Here is a 21,459-nt window from a genome sequence, read left to right as displayed (position 1 = left end):
ACGCACGCACACACACATGCACACACACATGCACGCACACACACACGTACGCACACACACATGCAAGCACGCACGCACACACACATGCGAGCACGCACACACGCACACACAAGTAGTCAAAGCATCTTCTCCCTAAGTCGTCTCAGGATGCTTGTCAGTATTCCTGTTATTCGATCTTCCCTCTTGGGCCAATCAAAACACAGCGTAGGGTGTTACCTCATCACCCTCAATCCCCATCAGGTCACCCCCCTCTTCCCTTATTTCATCATCTCTACCTCCTCTCTTTCTCTCCTTATCTTTCATCCTCTCTGACAGCCAGATGCTTTCTTTTTATCCAGCTTTCTATTTTGTCCTCTTTCATCTTTTCTTCCTACTCCCGTTTTTAATCCACTCTAACTCCAATAATCAATTTTACCACACACTTTACTCTTTATGTCTTTCATCCAAACAGATCCCTCTTAAACTCCATATCTCCTGGCCTCGGCTTTCCTCCATTCTTTTCATCATCCTTGCTTCTAACCTCTCTTAATCTCACTCTTTCTCCCATTGTTTCAGAAATCTTTCTGTTTTTTCCTGTCAGGCTCTTATTTAATATCACTTCATCAGTCCTACAACACACTTAACTGTGTGTGAGAGAAAAAAACAATGCTGCATCTTTCTAGATTTTCTCCTCAGACTCAGCTTTTTAATTTACAGTTTTGCTCCCAGCCATTGCTCCCTCGATGCCTCCAAATCTGTATGAAATTCTGTCATGTCACTTGTTTTTGCAAAAACAATTCAACCAGATTACAGCTGGCCTCACCCACGCTTTATCTAAATGCAACAAAATGAAAATAAATATGCATTTAATTCCTCATTCCTAAATCAAATCCACTGATTAAATGATTTCAGGACTACTGAAGTAGCTCTGCTGTAATCTGCTGCTGCGCTAATGAAGATGAACGATGTCGCTGCGCTGCAGATCATTTCTAAAACATACAAAATATTTCAAATTCAGTTTTGAAATGTAATAAAAAAACAAAAACAACAAACTGATTGATTTGTTCTGTTGTAGCAAAACGAATCAGGATTCAATTAAAGACAGAACGCTTAGAATCGGACAGCTGGTTGCAATACACGTTTGGCTGTCACAGTAGCAAACACAAAGATGCATTCACGCATAGAGCCTTCCTCTGGTATAAGTTAACGGCCATGTTTGTATGTTTGCAGTCGCTGTTTAATAGATCCATCAGTCCACAGAGGAGTCCTTTGTGCTGTGTTCTTCTTGTCAGCAGCTCTTGTGGAACTAATTGACTGCTACAAGCTTGAGTTTGTTTGTTTCGGTGGCAGGGGTGAAGCATCTCCCTACGTGTGGCTTGTAATGCCCCTCGCCCAGCATTAGAGAGGGCTCTGACCTGCTTATCTGTCATTTCACTTTGGCTTGGAGCCAATACACTAAATGGTAGCACACTACAATGACGTGAGTGGGCAAGAGGAACCCTCTTTGTCTCTTAAAGAGTTTTTGTGTCCTTTTTTGTTGGCTTCATTTCTGTTGGAAGACTCAGCTGTACCACATTTCTATCTGAAATGCTTACTACTCCCTTTATGTCTCCAGAGAAAGAATACATAAGCAATGATAAATTCATTTATCTGTCTCAGATCAAGAAAATGAGTGGCTGAAGGATGTTTGCTCCTCAAGCTGGAACAGCAGGACTTTGTATGAAAAACACTGGCAAGGCATCTGTCATTTCAGCACCACAGCCCTGCATGCTCTTGGCGGACGATGACATGCTGGAGGAGGCCAAGTTCAACATTAGTCCAAGTGAGTACAAAGTTTGTTTTGTGTAAAGCTTTTAAAAACTTTGGGTGGACTAACAGTACAGATGATTGTGTAAAATATGTGGACTTTCATTTTAAACCTATATTTCTTTGTTGGCCATAACACAATTATTATTATTTTTTACCTAGGCTGACCATGGACTTCTTGTGATTACAGCATCTTGTTCACTGATTTCCGTTCAGGTTCCAGGTTCCAAAAGACTCTCGCTTGCTCATGCATGCAGCTTGGTGAAATCACCATTTTATTAAAGTGCGGTAACAAACCAACTGGAATGACTTTTACCAGCATAGTTTTATGTTCAAATCACATCACATCTCTGTGTGCGCCAATATCAGTCTCCACATCAATCTTATCCTCATATAATAGCAACTTGACAATCACAAGGTCCTAAATGGCATCATAATTTCATCATGTTGCATTAAAAAAGACAAAAAACGAACACATTTGATGATAAACTAGTTAAGAAAATGTTTAACGAGGTCATAAATCACGTAAGATGTAGGGTCATTTTCTCATAGGTTTCTACACAGTCTATTTCTTGCAACCAGACGTGCTGCCCCCTGGTGGTCATTAGAGAGGTTGTAGGGTTAAGGGTGTGCCTGTCTGTGGCCTATAGTCAGTCCACCACTTTGGCAATGGAGATGAGAATTTGGCAAATTTCTAATGGGTGCAACCCACATATACAACTCTGCTGCTAGAAACAAAAGTTGAATATCCCTTAAAAACGTGGCACCATTTAAGGGAAAAAATAAACAGCCTTTCCAACCGCATTAGATTTATTGCCAGAAAGCATCATTTTTAGGTTCAACACACTGAAGCGATCGTGACTCAAGAGTTCGCCTTGTAATCGGAAGGTTGCCGGTTTGAGCCCCGGCTTGGACAGTCTCGGTTGTTGTGTCTTTGGGCAAGACACTTCACCCCCTACTGGTGGTGGTCAGAGGGCCAGGTGGCGCCAGTGTCCGGCAGCCTCGCCTCTGTCAGTGCGCCCCAGGGTGGCTGTGGCTACAATGTAGCTTGCCATCACCAGCGTGTGAATGTGTGTGTGAATGGGTGGATGACTGGATGTGTAAAGTGCTTTGGGGTCCTTAGGGACCAAGAAGGGTGTAGTGTATTTTCAATGTCTTCTAATCTTCCTTTGACTACTTTTCCAAGCCTACCTTGAGAGCCTGGACTTGGATGTTTTATGACACTTTTTTGGTCATAATTTTACCATTTTTCTTTTCACTTTAGTGTAGATAACATGATCTGCAGCTCCACTGATGCTGTCTTCAAGAAGCTGACAGTGATGCTAAGTGCTAATTTGGCAAACAAGCGTGAAAATGTAAGAGACTTCCTAAAAAGCTTTCAGAAAACTTCCTCCTTACTTCTAAGTCTGATTGTTATCAGGAAACAAGACCCAAACTAGATTCAGAGTAGAGAAGACCTATTGTGAAAACCACGGAGGGGGGCAGCTGTGTGTCTTTTGGGTGTGGCAGAGTGTGGAAAGACTAGATAAATAGTTTGTCAGGACTTGAGCCCCCCCCCTCGCTCAAGACAACATAAACCCGGCACTGAGGACACTGAGATTGGTTTTGGCTAGCCTCTTAGCACACATGCACACTCACACATACAGCCATTTACACACACACAACTCTTCTTAACGTGTTAGTCAAACAATTGTGGGCAGCCAGAAAGGTTTCACAAAAGACAGGGATACAGGATACACCCACTATATGCACAAGACTCACCAGCGCACACACACACACCCTGTAACTCCTCTGTGTAAGTGGCATACTTAGTAATCTACATGACAGATAGTCAAAGCCACATTGTTGGGACTTGAACCCTCAACCTTTGCTTCTCAAAGGGACCAGTGTCTTTCAGTCGTCAGGTTAGCTCCTGTCTTCTCTTTATCCTTCTATCTGTCATGCTTACACCGCTCTCATTTTTCTCTCTCAACCCTTTCAACCTCCTGTCGTTTCCTTTCCGTTTCCTTCTCCTAGCCCCTCTCCGTCTTTTATCATCCATTTATCTCTCTCTACTAGCATGACCTCTTTTTATCTGCCCTCCTCTGGCATTTCCATCTTGTAAAATGCCCCCCCCCCCCCCCCCCCGCCCCCCAAACCCACCTCACCATCCTTTTTTCACTTTCTTTTACAGTCTCTCTATCAAAAATCCCTCATTGGTTTTCTCTCAACATTCACAAATCTTTCATTGATTACCTCTCTCCTTTTCTGTCTCTGATCTTAAAGTTTCATTGATGTTTCTTTGCTTTCATGAGCATTCCCCCTCTTCAGTTCATCATTCACCTCACTGATTACTGGGGGCGCATGTGTTAATTCAGAGTTCAGCTTTAGACAGTCGAGCCTTGTAAGGCCTGAGCACACTGACCTTTTAGGGCATCAATGCAGTGTTTATCTGAACATGTTTTGCACCAGCATTAAGCCATTTAAATCCAACACTGGTTTATCAGTACAGCCTTGAACTTTAAGGGCTATGCTGGGGTGTTATATTTATCTCCTAAGGATAATGAGTAGGTGCTTATCCACAGAACCGCCACGAGTATATCTTAAAATATGCTACAGCTATGTAAACCTAAAAAACTTTATTATTGCTGTCATCTTTCAGAGACTCCCAGAAAAGTGATGGTTGAACATTTGACAGAATAAGGATGTCTTATTTCATATCAGCTATTCTTCATATTTTCCTAATTGTAAGCAAATTCAGTAAAATGACAAATTGACAAAATTAACACTTACACTGTCTGGCACAAAATCACTGAAATAAAAATGCTCCCTTATGTTGATAAAGGTATAGCACGTATTGCAAATAGGAGAAACTTGCTACTAAAGTCTGGTCAGTGATATAAAGGGATATATTTTAACCCAAAGCATTTTTCCCCTAAAATTTTACCAAGACGTTTGGTGCCTACAGTAAACCTGCCAAAATATCAGTCCGCAACAAGATTGCTTAATTGCGTGATTATGTCACTCGTCACTCTGTATATCTCTTAATGTGGATGTTTGTTGGTTGTTTATTCGTCTTTGTCAGCAAAATTGTGGTGGACTTGGACACTGTTAACTGAAATGATGATGCATTTATAAGGTTCTAAGTTCACTGGAAATGTGATGAGGAGGGGTTTCTGACTAAGTGTCAGGAATGTGTTGGACCAACACAGATGCACATCATAGACATAGCCTCCTCCTCCTGGTGTCTTTATCTTTCTTGTCTTATACTGTGCCATTTTTTTCTTGATCCTTTCTATTTCTCTCACGCATACACTATTTTTCCATCCTCGCATCTGCGCTCTCAAACCTGGCTCTGCGTTGATATCAACACATGTCTCACACATTTACTGTCAATTCTTATTTCCCTCATCACTAATTTCTCCATCTGTGTCTTGTCAGTGATTTTGGCTGGTCACCGTCTGAGGCTTGTCACACGAGGCCACACAAGTGACACCTTGAGAGACACACATGTGGACATCAGATGCATTAGCTCTCTGATTGAGACACTCTGCACACGCACACATAGTCTAGTAGTTCAGTACATGCAGATGTTTACTTTTAAAAACAGTACGTCTATGTATTTAGCAAGGACAAGGCTATGCACACATAGTCTAGTAGTTCAGTACATGCAGATGTTTACTTTTAAAAACAGTACGTCTATGTATTTAGCAAGGACAAGGCTATGCACGCGTGCACATTACACACTTCATACACACATAAAACACGCACACTCACACATTAGTGCTTTGTATTTATCTCTCAGACACTCTTCACCCCTCATATCATGCCTGTGGTGTTAGAAACATGCAATGTGTTTCTTCTGTCAGCAGGTCTACATACCAGACAGGAAAGGTCTCATTATGTCTCTGTAGCCTCAAAAACAATTATGGCTGATATTCCCGAATGGGACAAAGTACTATTGTGCCTCTTTTATATTTTATATAAAGCACATGTGAGTTTAAAACACAAACACACATTTCCACCATGACTAGATTTACAGTAATTATATATTATCAAAACATGCATGCAGTTTTGAACTACAGTGACATGTGCAGGCAATGTGTTCACTATGTTCTGAAAGCTCAGCTTTGCATACATGCATTTGTGCTTAAATGTTAATCCGCACCCTTCAACCAATCACATTTGCAAATAATTTCACAGTGTCAGACGTGTAAATCTTTGAGGCAACTTCTACATCACTCTTATGATTTAAGCTGTAAGTACCTTGTTTTAGTTGATAAGCTTATATCACGACTAACAAATGTGAAAGCTTAGCTTTCGGTTACATATACCAAAACAATGTTTTAAAACAATATTTGCTTTTTGATTGCTGGAGGCTGTCTGTGGGATAACATGAACAGCCCACTCTGACCCATTTGAACAAACATGAACAACAGTTACATGCTGTTTTGATAGGATGTTTAATGTGCTGTGTGCTTTTTTTTTTTTTTTGGTAATTGCAGGGTTAGGAACAGTTTACTGCTTATAGTTACTGGGCAGTTCATTAGGTACACCTTGCCAATACCCAGTTGTACCTGCTGTTGACTTCAGAACCGTGTTAATTCTTCATTCGCACAGATTTAACAAAGTGCTGGAAACATTTCTGAGAAATTTTACCGAATAATTATAGGATAGCGTCACACAGTTGCTTCAGATTTATTAGCCACTACATCCCAAAGATGTAGCTGGATTGAGCTCTGGTTACTTTGGAAGTCAATTGAGTAAAATGAACTCACTGAATGTTGAAGAAACCAGGTTGAATTTATCTAAGCAACAACAGAAACAGAGGCTGACTTTGACTTTCAGCGCTCGTAATCAGTAACACATGAGCTTGTCCATTTCAACTTTTCATTAAGACACTAAACACCACTGTTTCAAAGTAACAAGGTAAAAAGAGAAACTCAAAGAAAAGTCCTTGAAATTTTCCTGCTGTGTACCAAACTCTTGCCTGAATCCTGGTTTCAGAATTCTATACATAGGCGACTTTTACAGCTTCTTCTATCAAGTTGTTAAATTAAAACTCTGCTGTCTGCCACATCCTGCAGTTATGAAGGCTGTGTGTCTGAGGAAATTACGCACATGGTTTGTTGGCCTAGCAAGTGATGGTGCAGCTGCTTTGATGGGCTGATAGAGAGAAGCAGACACAAATCTGAGTGAAAAGCACAGTCCTGCACTGCATCATTCACAAGTTAGAAACTGCAATCTATGAGGCTGTAATACATTCAACAGAACTGAGTCATTTTCACACGTTCTTCTTCTTTCCTTACTATAATGACTGTACGGTAGCGTATTTATGTTTGTACCCTATCTCCTCATTAATCTGTGTGCCAATCCAAATAAAACTTTGCATGAACATCATCCCATATGCAGCAGCTGAGCTCAGTAAATGTAGGATTTGCCTCCTTTTGTGTTCAAAGGTTTGCAGATGTGGGTAAACAAGGGGTGATGCGCTCCAGTTGGTGCACCGCAGGACAGCTGTGAACTGTGAAACAGCAGCAGTTCAAAGTTCATCTTTAAATTTAAACCTCTAAATGACCTCGTCTATGCATGTTTAAAATACCTGATACTCACTTAGATGTTTCTTAGCATTTTGTTAGCACAAGAACAATAATCATACCCTCCATACTTAAATGTTCCATGATTGGAATGGAAAGTAGAAGTTGTTCGCCCTCATATGATTCATTTAAATATCACTGGTATAATACTGCCACTATAAAAAAAGTAATTGCAACACATAAACACATGCATAATAAGATCCAGTGGATCATTCTTGGACAAAAACTCACATACAAGGCTTTAAAAAACAACGCAGCACTTTGATTTTGACCCAAAAGCTTAGAGAGCTTTTGAAATGCTTCTTTAGATGCATCTTTTTCTAACTAACGTGTATTGTACAGCTGAAATCAATAAAGGATTACTACTTTCACTTGGATCAGAACCTTATTTAAAGTCTGTTTCTTGCCATCCCTGCATTTTTTCCAGTTTTATTAAGCTATCTGGACTATTGTTCATGTACGGTAAACTTTAAATATTTGCCATTGAGCCTGCAGGCTAAAGGCTCTCTTGACTGTACGTTAGCATTTTACACAGGCATTTTCGATTTAAACACATGTCAGCTATTACTAAAGCACAAAAAAAACCTCTAAAATATTCTTGACTGCCTAGTGCAAACATATACACGTAGTTAAAAAAAAAAAGAAAGAAAAAAAGGTAAAAAAGCTCATTGGCTTGGGTACTAAACCCTCCAGTCTCATTCCTTTGTTTAGTTTTTTTTCTTTGCTGGACTTTCAATCAGGTCAGAGGACTGGGAGCACTTCAGTTGAATGTGACAAAGGCATTAGGGAAGACTACAATAAATGAGGAGGGTGGGAGAAACTGATGCAGACCAGAGGAAAAAGACCCAAAAGATGAAAGGATGGGAGACGGTTTACATTCCATCTGTCCGGACCATCTCCATCTGACTTGATGACAGATTACACTCCTCCACCTAAGAACAACTAACACCAGTCTGCATGTAAGCATCCAGGCAAAGCCAACTAGGAAAACAAACTCATTAATTCACAGGCTGTAAGCAAAAACAAACAGGACCCTTCACACGGAGAGCTAATGCAATCTGATCAGAATGGGACGCTGATGTGAACGTTTGTGTTTTCAAGTGCACCCCCTGCCTTATGCCAGACAAAGTGAATATTGTGTTAGACACGGTGTGTGTGTGTCTAAAGTCAGTGTGGGATAGTGTGTGAGCACACAAGACCCAGAGAATTCGAACGAATAAAAGAATCGGGCCAGCTGAAGGGAGAGGAGAACAAATGAAAGACATACACAGACAGAAAGAGAAAGAGCTTGATGGGAGATTTGTATAGATGCTTTGCTGGGAGGGCAGGGAGCCCAGCCAACACATCACACATTACAGACCTCAACGCTGCAGCGTCAGCTCACAGACACATGAACACACACATTTTTACTTTTGCACAATCACGTTTTCAGAAAATATAAACTACAATAAATTCTTACAATATAGTTTTTCTAATAAAACAAGTCACAAGACCATTCAAATGAAAAAGGAAAATTAATGAAAGATTTGCATGTGCAAATGAAAATATTTGAAACTCGGCGCGCTTTGCAACAGTCATTAAAATGCTATTGACGCTATAGCCATGTGTTATGTAGAAAAGATGTTTTATCTTTAATTTAACTGAATTGTTAAATTCAACAAACCTTTGATTACATTTTTAAAACTATGGTGTTTGAAAAAAAACTAAGAAGACAAGAGGGATCCAAGTACTTTAATGGTTCCTATGAGGTAAAAATGGCCTTCTTCCTGCTTGAACTTCTACCAACTAAGTGATTGAAATGAGATAATGACAGCTTTTCCTGTTGCTAAATTACCTCTACATCCTCCTGGGAATACAAACACCCTCTGGGCTTTTGGGGGTTGCAATGGCATATGCAGCTGATAGAGCACAAGAGAGCAATATAGAGGGGAAGGATAGATGTGAGGCAGGGGAGAGATTAGACTAAAGAGTGAAATGATGAGACACATGTAGAGGTTATGAGAGATTTGCTTGTAAAAAAAACAGATGAGGAGGGGAGAGACTTGAATCAATGGGGAAATTATGTAAAACAGGGTAAAGTGATGGGTCAAATCTGAGGTCATGATGAAAGGAAGCAACAAGCTCCATAATGTTAATCTCGTAAGCAGAGACCTCTCCACACTCCATGTGATGCTCATAAAATGAGAAGTGGGTGTCTTTCGATGGCAAGCTATGAAGAAAAATGGCTCAATATGGATCTGCTTATTGCACCACCAAAGTGAAAATATGGCATTTGCAAACTAGGCTTTGCATGAGCAAATACAGTGAGTCACAATCGTGAGCTTTTTCCATTTCTAGTGTTTGCCTGGGGCTTGACTTTATTCGCGCCGTAACAGAAGTGTCTCCTCCCTGCCTCTTCTCCTAAAATGCTAAACAAATACAGATTTTCATGCCATTTATTAACTTCTGCTCCTCTTGTTGCCCTTTAACCTCAATATTAAAAACCACTTCCATTTTCTCTCCCTATTTTCTATGAGCCTCTCTCGCTCTCTTTCTTCCCCTTGTATTTATTTTCAGTCCAGGCAACAGGAAGACAAGCAAGCTCAGTTGGTGACTTTTCCCCTGAAAAAATGAACAGAAGGAAATCCTGTGTGATATCTATCGCTGATGATGATTACAGAATCATTCAGGCCTGAGTGAAACGAAACAATGACAATAGTTTGGCAAAAACCCAGTCAAGCATCACCTAACCACTCACACACTTTACTGCCTCATTATCATTAAACTTGGGTGAGTCATAGACAACAACTAGATTAGAGCCAGGAAAGGAGGAGATCATGTGTGGGAACAAGCCAAAATATATGGCAATGCTAAGGAAAAATATTTGGTAAACAAGAAAAAAAAATCTATCATCAAGCAAGCAATTAGTACAGTCATATGTTGGAGAATTGTGATTGCGGCAGCGAAACAGCTTGGACACAATGACGCACAAAATCCACCTGTGAGGACGACTGCAGTAAAAACGAAACAAACAACAAAAAAAAGACCAATTCTAGCTAAATTCTCCAGTGCTGATAACAATTTAGCAGCAAAAATGCTAATTATCAAACATCCTCGTTTTAGGTACCTATTCCGTCGCAGTTGCCCTCCCTAATAAACTTTTACAGTGAGACGATCGCCGCGGTGTGTCTGACCGCAGAAAGACGAGCCTCAGCCAAATTCTCTCCTCTTGCTGCGCACCCGGCTTGTACTGCGAGCTGTTTCAACCTGCGAACCAGCAAATGCATACATGTGCGTCTCCTAAAGCGCATTAACTCCCTGAAACAGTAGCCAAAAAAAAAGAAGCAATTTAGCTCTTCCAGCTCAGACCACCACGGAGACAATAAGTGGTTTGAGGAGAAAATGCGCAAAATACAAGAAGCAGTTATTGGAGCGTCTCCAAGTATCAGATAAATATTTCACAACCAAGACTTTTCTCCCGAAAAAGACGAACAGCAGGAAACAACTAAGCGCATAAAATAGTGATGGAGAGCTTTTGCCCATAGATAGATAGATAGATAGATAGATAGATAGATAGATAGATTACCTTTGTGGGACAGTCTCAGCCGTGGCACGTTTAATTTGGTGGCAGAGACGGTGGCGACAAGTAGCGCAACAATAATCATGATAGAGCAAGGTGACAATATCTTCATCATCCCGAGGAGATGTCCTCCAGCCTTAAGCTGAAGCTGTACACAGGAGCTGTCAAACACAATATTCCCACAGAATTTAAAAGGGGAAAATCCGACGGATCCTTCTTCTCACGATGCCAGCATTTGGCTTGGAAGTGTAATTCCCCCCCAGCACGTAAATGGCTCTCTGACCCACCAGCTTAGTGACTGAGCCTGGGCTGGTGAGAAGATTTACTGACTCAGCTTCAGCAGTTCACTTCCAACAGCTGCCCCGCAGAAGTCTGTTACAGCCACGGAGAGAGAAATACCACGCCTCAAAAGAAGGGAGAGAGGGAGAGCTGTAGTAGCGAGAAGTGACCTGCCCCTTCTTTACGCATAACAGAGCACTCTCCAAACAGACGCACCTGGAAGATGACTTATAGTTCAAATTTATCATCATCTGCTAGTGAAGGCAATCTAACAGCTTGAACACACAGCTGAGTAAAACCTTTGGAGACAACAATAAAATCTTAACCGCCACTTTAATTCCACCCACATTCTGTAAATATTTCTCAATTGCAGCACATAACAAACACAGAAAGGTTACTGTAGCGTGTAGCAAAAACTGAAGACTCACAAGCTGGACTGTATGCTGATGGGCTCAAGGCAAACTCCTGATAAACTGCAGAACATTCCTTTCACAAAAATAAAAAGCTCCCAATTTCTAAAAGTAGCAAAAGCTATTTTTGTGTATGTTGTGTGAGCTGTGGGTTTCACAGGACAGAGGGAGGAAGACGTCCCTCTTTCAAGGGACTGAAGATGTCAAAAGACCCACAAATTTATGAACTATGAATGAATCAAAAAGATCTCCCCTTCTACATTTCTTTCCTCCACAACACTTTTAAGCAAGTTCTCTGTTTTAACCCCTTAAGCACCATTGTGATGATTTTAATTAAGTTGTGGAGTTCAAACACCCCCTCCTCCTATGTGCATCTATTCACAAGCAAACCTTCAAGTGAACGCAGAGGTCACGGCAGAGTGAGAAAGAGCCATTCAAGGTGTCTGTGTTACTGCAACCCCGGGTCTTTTGGAAATGCTTGTTTGCAGCATGGAAAGAGTCCCACACACTGTGTGCTCATAAAGCTGAGCCACCTCTTAGCTCTTGTCAACATCACTGTGGAGCCCACAAATATTCATATGTCTTTAAAATTAATTGTTTGTTCCTTTTTAGTATTTGGGAGGTTTTTAAACTTTCCAAACAACACCTACTGTCTTATTTTTGAATATATGCTGAAAGTGCACTTAAAACCACAATGCAATATCTCTCAAGAACTGGAGAGATACCTAACTGTGTACTGCACACTGTCCGGAACTATTATTCAATCAGTCTGTACTGCAAAGAACAGAAACATGCATGATAATTACCATAGCTTTAAAAGTCTCTCGTGAAGTAACACAAACATTAGTCTATCACTGGGTAAATTATCAAAATAACTTGCAAAATGACGGCAGATAAATGAGACCATAAGGCTGACAAGGGGTAGCCTCCATCTCATTCTAGCGGTATCGTGCTTCGTGAAATTGAGGTCATATTTCGAGTAAATACTGATGTTAACTGATGGAAAAAAGATGTTTCTACTTCTCCTTCTCTTTGGGCACTTTTCGGTATCTTTTAGTACACAAACATGTTTGGAGGGATTTTTTTCCATTTGACATTCTTTGGTTTTCTGTTGCCAGAAACTCTGCAACAGTATCTGTGCGTTCTCATGTTTGTACCTTTAAACAATATAACAGATGTATTTAAATCAAAGAGAAAAAAAAATCAGGTATAATGGTATACATGCAGAAATGCAACTTGCACATGATGATCTATGTTGAAGTAAGTCAGTAGAAGCTGCCAAGGATGATGCTGTGTTTGTTTTCTGCTTTCAGCCACCATTAATATGACGTCAGTTTGAGGCTGTGTTCTCTGGTTTAATGATTAAAAGGTGGCCGAAATCAGATAGCATTAAAAACATGGTTCAGAAATTCTAACATATAAAGTTTATTCACATTAATCCAAAGATGATCAGTTCAACCTTGAAGTTCAAAAGTTTGTTGCATTTATGATGTTTTCATGCATTAATCATTAACCGGAGCAAATATTGCTTTTTTTAGGCACTCTTTAATAAAATGCATCGGTCAAAACAATAACAGTGTAAACTTAACTGACTCATTCTAACTTAAAACAAAGGATTGCTTGAATTGTATGCAGAGAAGATTTTTGGTGTAACAACGACGCACTGCTAACTAACTGTGCAGACAAACGATTCACATGACAATGAAAGCAAGCTGACAAAGATTACATGAATGCATTTCTTAGGTTTACAAAATTGCTAAAGAGAAGGACAATTAAAATTTACAAACAGATTTAACAAATTGGTGACCGATTGTGATTGAAGTCATTGTGACTGGCAGTTTTGTTGAAGTGCTCAACAAAAGTCCTCGGGGGCTCGTGATTGGACAAAGGTCCTCAAATGTAGTTTCTTTCAGAAGGACAAACAGACGTGGGAAAGTATCACAAGAGGCCACAAGCGGGGCGAGTGTTTAAGAGCTGAATTAATTAATTTGTAAAAGCAGCAGCAGCAGCCCTCTTTCCATCCTGGTGAATGAGTGTTCTCCGTTTTTGTCAGGAGTGGGAACGACCTGAGAGCAGAAATGGCAGAGAGGACTACAAGGAGCTGAAATGATTAAACTAAATCAGTTTCCTTTGCTCTGCATTACTTGTCTTTTCTCTAACGCTGCCCGTGAATTCCTCAGTGTCATTACCAATCACAGACGACACTGGTGTGGTTTTCAAACATGTTGCTTTCTCTTTACAAAAATCTCACAATGGATCTCCTTGGTTCTCAGTCTCACCAAAACTCTTTAACAACATAATTCATTCTGAAAGGTGCGCCATTCGTACTGTATGAGTGAAAGACTTTCTTTGCACCTCACAAAATCCTCCGGGGGGCTACATTATGCTCTTCGCGCTGTCAGTACAGATGAAACCCAAGACCATTTACTATCATCCTGACATTGCGTCGCACTGACAAATCACACTGCTGCTCCTTGAGTGGTGATTAGGAATGGCAGAGCAGAAGTTTATGAATTCACAATGTGGGAGGTTGGGCAGAGAGAGTGGATGGAGAAGTTGGAGGCACAAGGCAAAGAGACAGCTGGTGTTTTTGTTTTTATCCCACAGGGCTCGTAAATGTTTCATCTTTTGTGGTGAAAAAGAAATACAAAGAACGGAGCTCACATTTATCGAGGCAAAGTGATGAACAATATGGTTTAGGAAAGGCACAGTGAGTGGAGATGTTAAGAAAGCAGTGATCAGTAGTGACAGGGGCAGAGGGAGAGAGTGTTGATATCCATGACCAGTCAATTGTAGTCTATGTCAAATGTGTAGAATGGGAAGCTCAGAGGTACTGTGCAGTCCAAGGACAGTGAACACAGCACTGCCAAAAAGTATGACACACTGAAATGAAATATCATTTAAACTGGACCTTTCCAGTCGCACCAGACACTTAAAGTGCTGTACAGTACACCACATTCAACCATTCGCACAGCACTTCAATCACCTCATCAATGTGTCAGTCACACCTACAGCCATTTTTCATTTAACCTATTCACACATATGTTTCTGCACTGTGGGAGGAAAACAGAGACCCTGGAGGAAAATACATGCAGGTAAAAAGACCTGTTTTGCTGTGAGGTGATGTTATAGCATTGTGCTGCTGCATTTTATTTAAAAAAAATATACTATATAGTACACAATGTATGTGGGAGTTAAAACACATTTAAGACTTTATTGCTACTGCTGTGATGAAGTAACTGTTAGAAGCTATGATTACGTACTGCCCAAAAGACTTGACCCATCCCTCGTTACCCTCATTACTTTATATTTTACTTCCAACGAGACAAACTTCCTCGTTATGTTTAAAGTGGTCTTGAAAAACAGTTCTCCAGGATTTCTGAAGGAAGTTTTTCTTTGCATATTGACTGATTCTTCACTCATTTTCAGTCCAGTCCTTGTACCTGACCATTTTCAGAGGAATGTTTTCTTGTTTGTTAAGCCACTTAATGACCTAAGAATCCCTTAAGCTTAAGAAATGGCACCTAAGTCGAAAAATGAACTGGCGTTGTGTGTGTTGTCTGTAAAAACAAGCACTTGTAGCTAACAGCCTGTTACAAAAGCACAACATTTGTTCCAATTTCTTTAACTAAATCTACAAACACACAGAGACATACACACACACGCACAAAGCTACAGTAAGAAGTCGTTTTTTGTGTGTGGTATGGGGTTGCCTGTTTGTAACAAAAATCATTCTTATGGAAAGATCACCAGGGAGAAAAGACTGAGGTATCCCAAATTGACTGAAAATCAGTGCCAGCAGATCTTATAAATCCAAATTTTTAATTTGAATATTATTGAAGGGATCATCCTGACAGAGAATGGAACAAAAGACAGTCAACATCCAAAGATTAACTTTGAATGTGCTTCGAGAAGCCTGGAGGACGATTCCTGAAGACTACTTTAAAAAATGATAACAAAGCTTGCCGAACAGAGTTCAGGCTGTGATAAAGATTCAAGGTGTTCATACCAAACTTTTAAAATTCATACAAACCTAAGATTTTGCTGTATCTATTTACTTGGAGCAGCATCTACCACTCAGTGGTACAAGCTCAAGAAAACTGTAAATATAAAAGAGTGAGCAGTTTATTTTGGCACATAATACATTATACAAAATGGAAATGACCTAAAATTGGCAAACCTTAACATGAAGAGCTGCTGATATGAGTGTAAATAGTAATTGTGGGAAAACTGAAATGAGAGACGAATGCGAGTGAGTCAGTTTGACCAAATTTGGAAGTCTGTTTTGTAGCAGGTTACAGCATGTTACTTCTTTTTTCCCCACTTTTCCACAGGGGAAGCAGGAAGGAAAGATCAGCACAAGCCAACATTATTAAGCACATGTTACTCTTACTCACCTTTCACTTTAGACAAACAAAGACCAACCTGCATAACTGTAAGCCGGGACCACACTTTCCAGTCAGGTGTTTCTCAAAACAGCCAGCTGATCTGGAACAAGATATGTATGAGCTGTGAGCAAGCACAAGAATTAACAGCAATCAAACACTGAGGGCTTTCCACGAGACTGAGAGAAAGAAATCCATTGAGAAAAATACTCACAACAGCTGCAGCATCTGTGAGAAGGGGGAGTACAGCGTTTCCACACAGCCCTGAAATGTTTCACCACATTCATCAAAATGCAGCTCTCTGTCATTATTTTGTGGCTTTCTTTGGCTATGGCTGTATTTGTTTATGTTTCTTAAGCTTGTTGGAGTGTTTATTAATTTACTTTTTAAAAAGCAATATTTTCATCTAAAGCTATATTATGTGGCTTTCCCAGCCAGTGTACAGAATACCAAGTGTATGTAACATCATCTCACTAAAATGCAAGGTTGGGTCCTGGCATTCATGTGTATGCTGTTGAACATCCTACACTGAAAAAAAGGAATTGTCCATCTCTTGGATTTATGTAAGCATGTTGCATGTGTTTATGTATTCAACACAATTGCCTCGTGCTTTAAAGTTAAGTGTAACCAGTGTTGGGAAGGTTACTTTTAAAATGTATTCCATTACAGAATACAGAATACATGCCCCAAAATGTATTCTGTAACGTATTCCGTTACGTTACTCAATGAGAGTAACGTATTCTGAATACTTTGGATTACTTAATATATTATCATGCTGTTTACAACTACATGAATGTACTATTGCTGTGATTTATTACTGTTACTGAAGGTCCGCGGCTCCGAACCGTAGTAAAGGGACCTGGCTGTGATACTGGCTAATACGGTGGGTTCTGTGTCGGGCTCGTAGCTGAAAACTAGCTTTACTTTGTTGTCTGGGTCAACTTTGCTAGCGAGAGACAGAGAGAGGCGTTGAAAGGCTGCTCCAACGGAACTTATTGTTTTTGGAGGAAAACACGAACACGGTGTACAGTCGAGTCTTATTAGCTTACTTACAACTGGGCTCGTCAGGCACTCTTCTTGGCTGCAGTGGTTATTATTATATTTACATGCTTCCAGCTCCCGTTTTTGCTCGATGACAGCTCGTACTTTTCCTTTTTCTCCCTCCTCACGCTCACAGACACATAACGTGTATGGCAGTCCATTCTCCCTGCAGCACGGACTACACTGCCTATGATGCTACATTCTTTAGGCATTCTGCCTATTAGCTTAGCACAACAACAACAAAAAGGCCTCTCTCACCCAGGAAACACGCAGAGAGAGAGAGAGAGTCACCCTGTAACCATGGCAACCGTAACGCTGCTGCCTGGAACAACAGAACGTAGCTGTCAAACAAAACCCAAACAGTCCTGACCCGCCACAATATGAAACAGGGAAGTACCGCCGTGTAATCCATTTATTTCAACAAAGTAACTGTATTCTAAATACCACCTTTTTAAACGGTAACTGTAACGGAATACAGTTACTCATATTTTGTATTTTAAATACGTAACGGCGGTACATGTATTCCGTTACTCCCCAACACTGAGTGTAACTATATAGTGTAGAGACTACATGATATACAGAGTGGGTAAATTAAATTATTCATATCATGTTCGAGTGAAGTAAGTCAATAATATAGCAATGTTAAATCTCGCGATAAAACACGTGATTTCATCTCACGCTCTTTGGATCATGGTTTGAGGAAGGCGTCCATCTCGGTCAAGGTGAGCAGTCACCTCTACTTTTTTCGGTATACCGAAAAAATGAAATTGGATGGTTGTTACATTTACAAAAGTCTTGTTGAGATGACATGATACAATCTGGTAAGTGTGGTTAATTGCTGAACTCATGAAATTCAAAAGATTACATGAGATTTCAAACTGCAGAAAAATCACTGGAGTTATAAGAGGCAGACAATTACACACACACCACGTGTATGCTATCGCTATTTATTGTGTGTTTAATCTTTACCTGTCAACGACAAAAACGTACAGAAAATTCTGCATTAAGTCTTGAAATCATGGCTTTCCTACTTTTGTTAAAGTCATGCAGTTATTTGAGTTAGGTTACTTGGTGATTCCAAATTGCCCATGAATGTGAGTGCAAATGGTTGTTTGTCTCTGTGTGATAGACTGGTGAGCTGTCCAGGGTGTACCCTGCCTCTTAAACTATCACGTCTGGGTTATGCCCCAGCTCCCCTGCAACCCGGATAAAGATAGTAGGATGGTAGTTGTTGTAAATCCATTCAATTTTTATGTTAACCAGACTCTAGACTTCGTTGAACATTATGTAATATGAAGACAACATGTAGTATTTTAGTGATCAAGTAGTATCAGGGTAACCATTATTGAATAGAGTTGGAATAAAATGCTAAAATGGTGAATGATTAAAATATTCCAAGAGCTCAACTTACTTCATCTAAACATGTTTCAATCATGTTTTATCAACACTAAATGAACAGGTTTACTGAATATAATTAAGTTGTGTTGATTTAACTAAGTTTTTTAAGTTTCTGCCAAAGCAAAACAATTGTGTGCAACCAATGTCCACTATTGAATTAAGCAAGTCCAACATGGTCTTTTTTTTTTAGTGTAACATTGTTTGACACAAAGCCGTCCCAAGTGGATGAAGGCAGCAGATGAAATGACAGGAGTTGCTGAGGAACATCAGTTATCTAGGCAATATTTGGCCGGTGGTTTAAATATTGTGACTGATCAAGATATGAAAAGAGTAATGCTGCTCATAGTTTTTCCCTGGATGCCATGGACTCGGCATCAGAGACGACAATTTGCAGCATTGTTTGCTTGTGTTCTGCTTTGCTAATTTCATCTGGCTCAAATCACAGGGCAGAAGATATAATCATGAACATCTGCGCTCCTTCAGCAAGCCAGCAGACTGGACGGCTATTTAGGTGTAGTTTCAATTAGAAGGCTAACGAGCCAACAATGATTCTGTTTTAGTTTTCTCGCAAATCATTTCTCTCGTTGTACTTTTCCATCCACCTTTAAATACACACAGCTACACAGCAACAGAAGTGCGGGCCTTCTGCACATATGGGCTGTTAATAAAAGGGTGACATTTGGGAACTGTCTGCACACACAGAGAGACCATGCGGGGCACCTTTAGGACCTATATGTGCCCCCAGTCTCAATTTAGACTGATTAGAGCCTGACCTCAGCAGTGAACTGACACACACACGCAGAGGGAGAGCTCCTGCCTGTCCTGATTAAGCTGTGACCCTGCCACTGACCACTGGACACTAAACACTCCCAGACCAGGATAAAACACAGCTGACATACTGGGGAGACCACATGGGGACTTCCATTATGCAGAAAAAAACGTTTTTTTTTTTAAAAAAAGCTTAAGCTGTGGAACTGCATGAGGAACTCATTTAAAGCTCCTTGTCCTGCTCAAAATGTGGATAATTTCACTTTACCGCAGCGTGGAAAAGTCAAAAGTTTCCTGCTATAACGATATTTAGATTTTTCATATGCCCAGGGAGTGTTTTCTCACATATAATTAAACGTATTGGAAAACGCAGACGCGTCTGTTATCAGTTATTTTGCCTTCAAGTCCTTTCAGAAGATACTTTTTGTTGGAAACGTATGTCAGTTAACGACAGTTTTAGTGATTATAATGATCTTATCCACATTTTTCTCCCTTCAGTGTGGTTGCGTTCAGTGTTTTGCTGCTTTGGATGTCGTGCTAAAAAAATAAATCAATAAAAAAAAATCACACAAAACATGAAACACTTTAATTGCATCGTTTCCATGTCATATATATTTTTTCTAGAAGAGCCCGGGTGTGAGTGAGATCATTTTCATACAGATGTCACAGATGTGCGTAATGATTGCTGCAGCTGGGATGTTATTAAGTCTGAGAATAAATGTCTAACAAATCCCAGGCTGTAAACATATATGTATGTATATGTATGTATATATATATATATATATGCCATTTGTGCAAGGACAAGTCTAACATTAGAAAAATAAACTGAGTTACTGTATTTGAATGTGTTGTTGCCAATGATGTGCAGATCAGTTTGGATTTGAATTATTTCTTTAGTAGAGCATGTGTGCATGTTTCCATGCGTACATGTTTTTGGCTTTTCAGGCTGAATTTTTTTTTTTTTACAGTTGAGTAGCTCTTCTTTGTTCTCAGAGAAAATTATCTCTTTAATTTATAATTTACTCCAGGTTGCTCCCAGAAGCTGCATCCTGTAGTGGGAGGAATGAAGTCAGGTCATGCACGAGGAATAACATCTGCACTCTGCTACCAAACACTTCTACACACACACTCTCATGTGTCTGTGTCCTTACCTTGACATATGCTTCATTCTTATCCCTGACTCTGAGTCGTACTTTCATGTACTCTGTTACAAGGTCGTCTTCCAAAATGTCTCACCCAAAACTAAAGCCGAGTGGGATTTTGTTGTTATTGCCCCCAGGCTCGGGAATAATCTGCCATACTTTATGGTAATAAGAAAATCTGTGAAACAACAGACAATTTTAAATCAGTCAAGTCTGAGGTGCCTCACGGTTTTGTCAAGTCCACTGTGAACGTTTTCCTTCTGCACTTTCATTTGAATTCTTTCTACTGTTAAAGTTTATTTATTTAAGTATTTAAGTATTTTTATTTAAGTGCTTTTATAATTTTATCACGTTTATCTTTTAATTACTGGAACTTTTTTTAAGTTCTTAAGCTGTAATTACTGGTGACTGGTAAGTTATTTGTGTTGGACGTAGCACATGACACAAGTGCAACTAGAAAATGTAACAGCATTCACAGGGAGATGAGGAAATGAACATAACTTACAGGAAAATCAAAGGATTTCTAATCAGTCTTTTGTAAAGCATGTAGATGTTAATAATAGTTACATGTGTGATGATGTTCATGCAAAGTGTCATTCATTGGCCCACACGTTAAGTAGGAGATCATCATCACCCTACTTCATAGCACTCGACCATCAGTACATCATTATAGTAGGCAGGGGCGATTCTAGGATCAGAGCTTTGGGGGTGCTAAGCACCCAGAGAGCTGCCCAGCCAGCCAACATACACTTTACTCGTCACAATGAGACTTCTTCCCTGTCTCTGTCAGTCCCTGCATCCTCCCTGTCCTCGTCGTCTGTTGTCTTCGTCTCCGTTATCAGTCATCATAATTTTACCATCTCTGTGCAAGTCTGCAAATTTCTTTATTAAATCATAAGATTCTTAAATTCATCAAGTCTCTCTGTGCCTGGGTCCTTGTCACAAAGCATTTTAACACAATTTAAATCCGCACATTTGTGAAAGAAAAGCAAAACACTTTTTTGAAAAGTCTGTAACAAAACCATCAAATCTGATAAAGGTTATTTAAATGCTGCAAAAGAAGAATGGATTGGAATAAAAAAAATACATATAGTTCCTTAATTACTGGGGGAAATT

The 21,459-nt window shown here is 39.9% G+C and overlaps 1 protein-coding gene across 2 annotated transcripts in view; it reads right to left on the bottom strand.

The window, feature by feature from the left end:
- Positions 1–11,295, bottom strand: part of sema3g (semaphorin 3G) — a 55,128-nt gene extending 43,833 nt beyond the window's left edge. For both annotated transcript variants that reach the window (XM_087833529.1, XM_087833530.1), the window contains exon 1: positions 10,927–11,295. In XM_087833529.1, the coding sequence (XP_087689655.1) occupies positions 10,927–11,035 (109 nt within the window). In that variant the 5' untranslated portion in view covers positions 11,036–11,295. The remainder of the gene's footprint in view (positions 1–10,926) is intronic.
- Between the last annotated feature and the right edge of the window lie 10,164 nt (positions 11,296–21,459).

Source organism: Neolamprologus brichardi, chromosome 20 (assembly GCF_056152115.1).
Source record: "Neolamprologus brichardi isolate AB-2024 chromosome 20, ASM5615211v1, whole genome shotgun sequence".
Classification (NCBI taxonomy): Eukaryota; Metazoa; Chordata; class Actinopteri; order Cichliformes; family Cichlidae; genus Neolamprologus; species Neolamprologus brichardi.
Note: the sequence above shows the minus strand (reverse complement) of the source record. Positions and strands in the feature narration are given on the sequence as shown.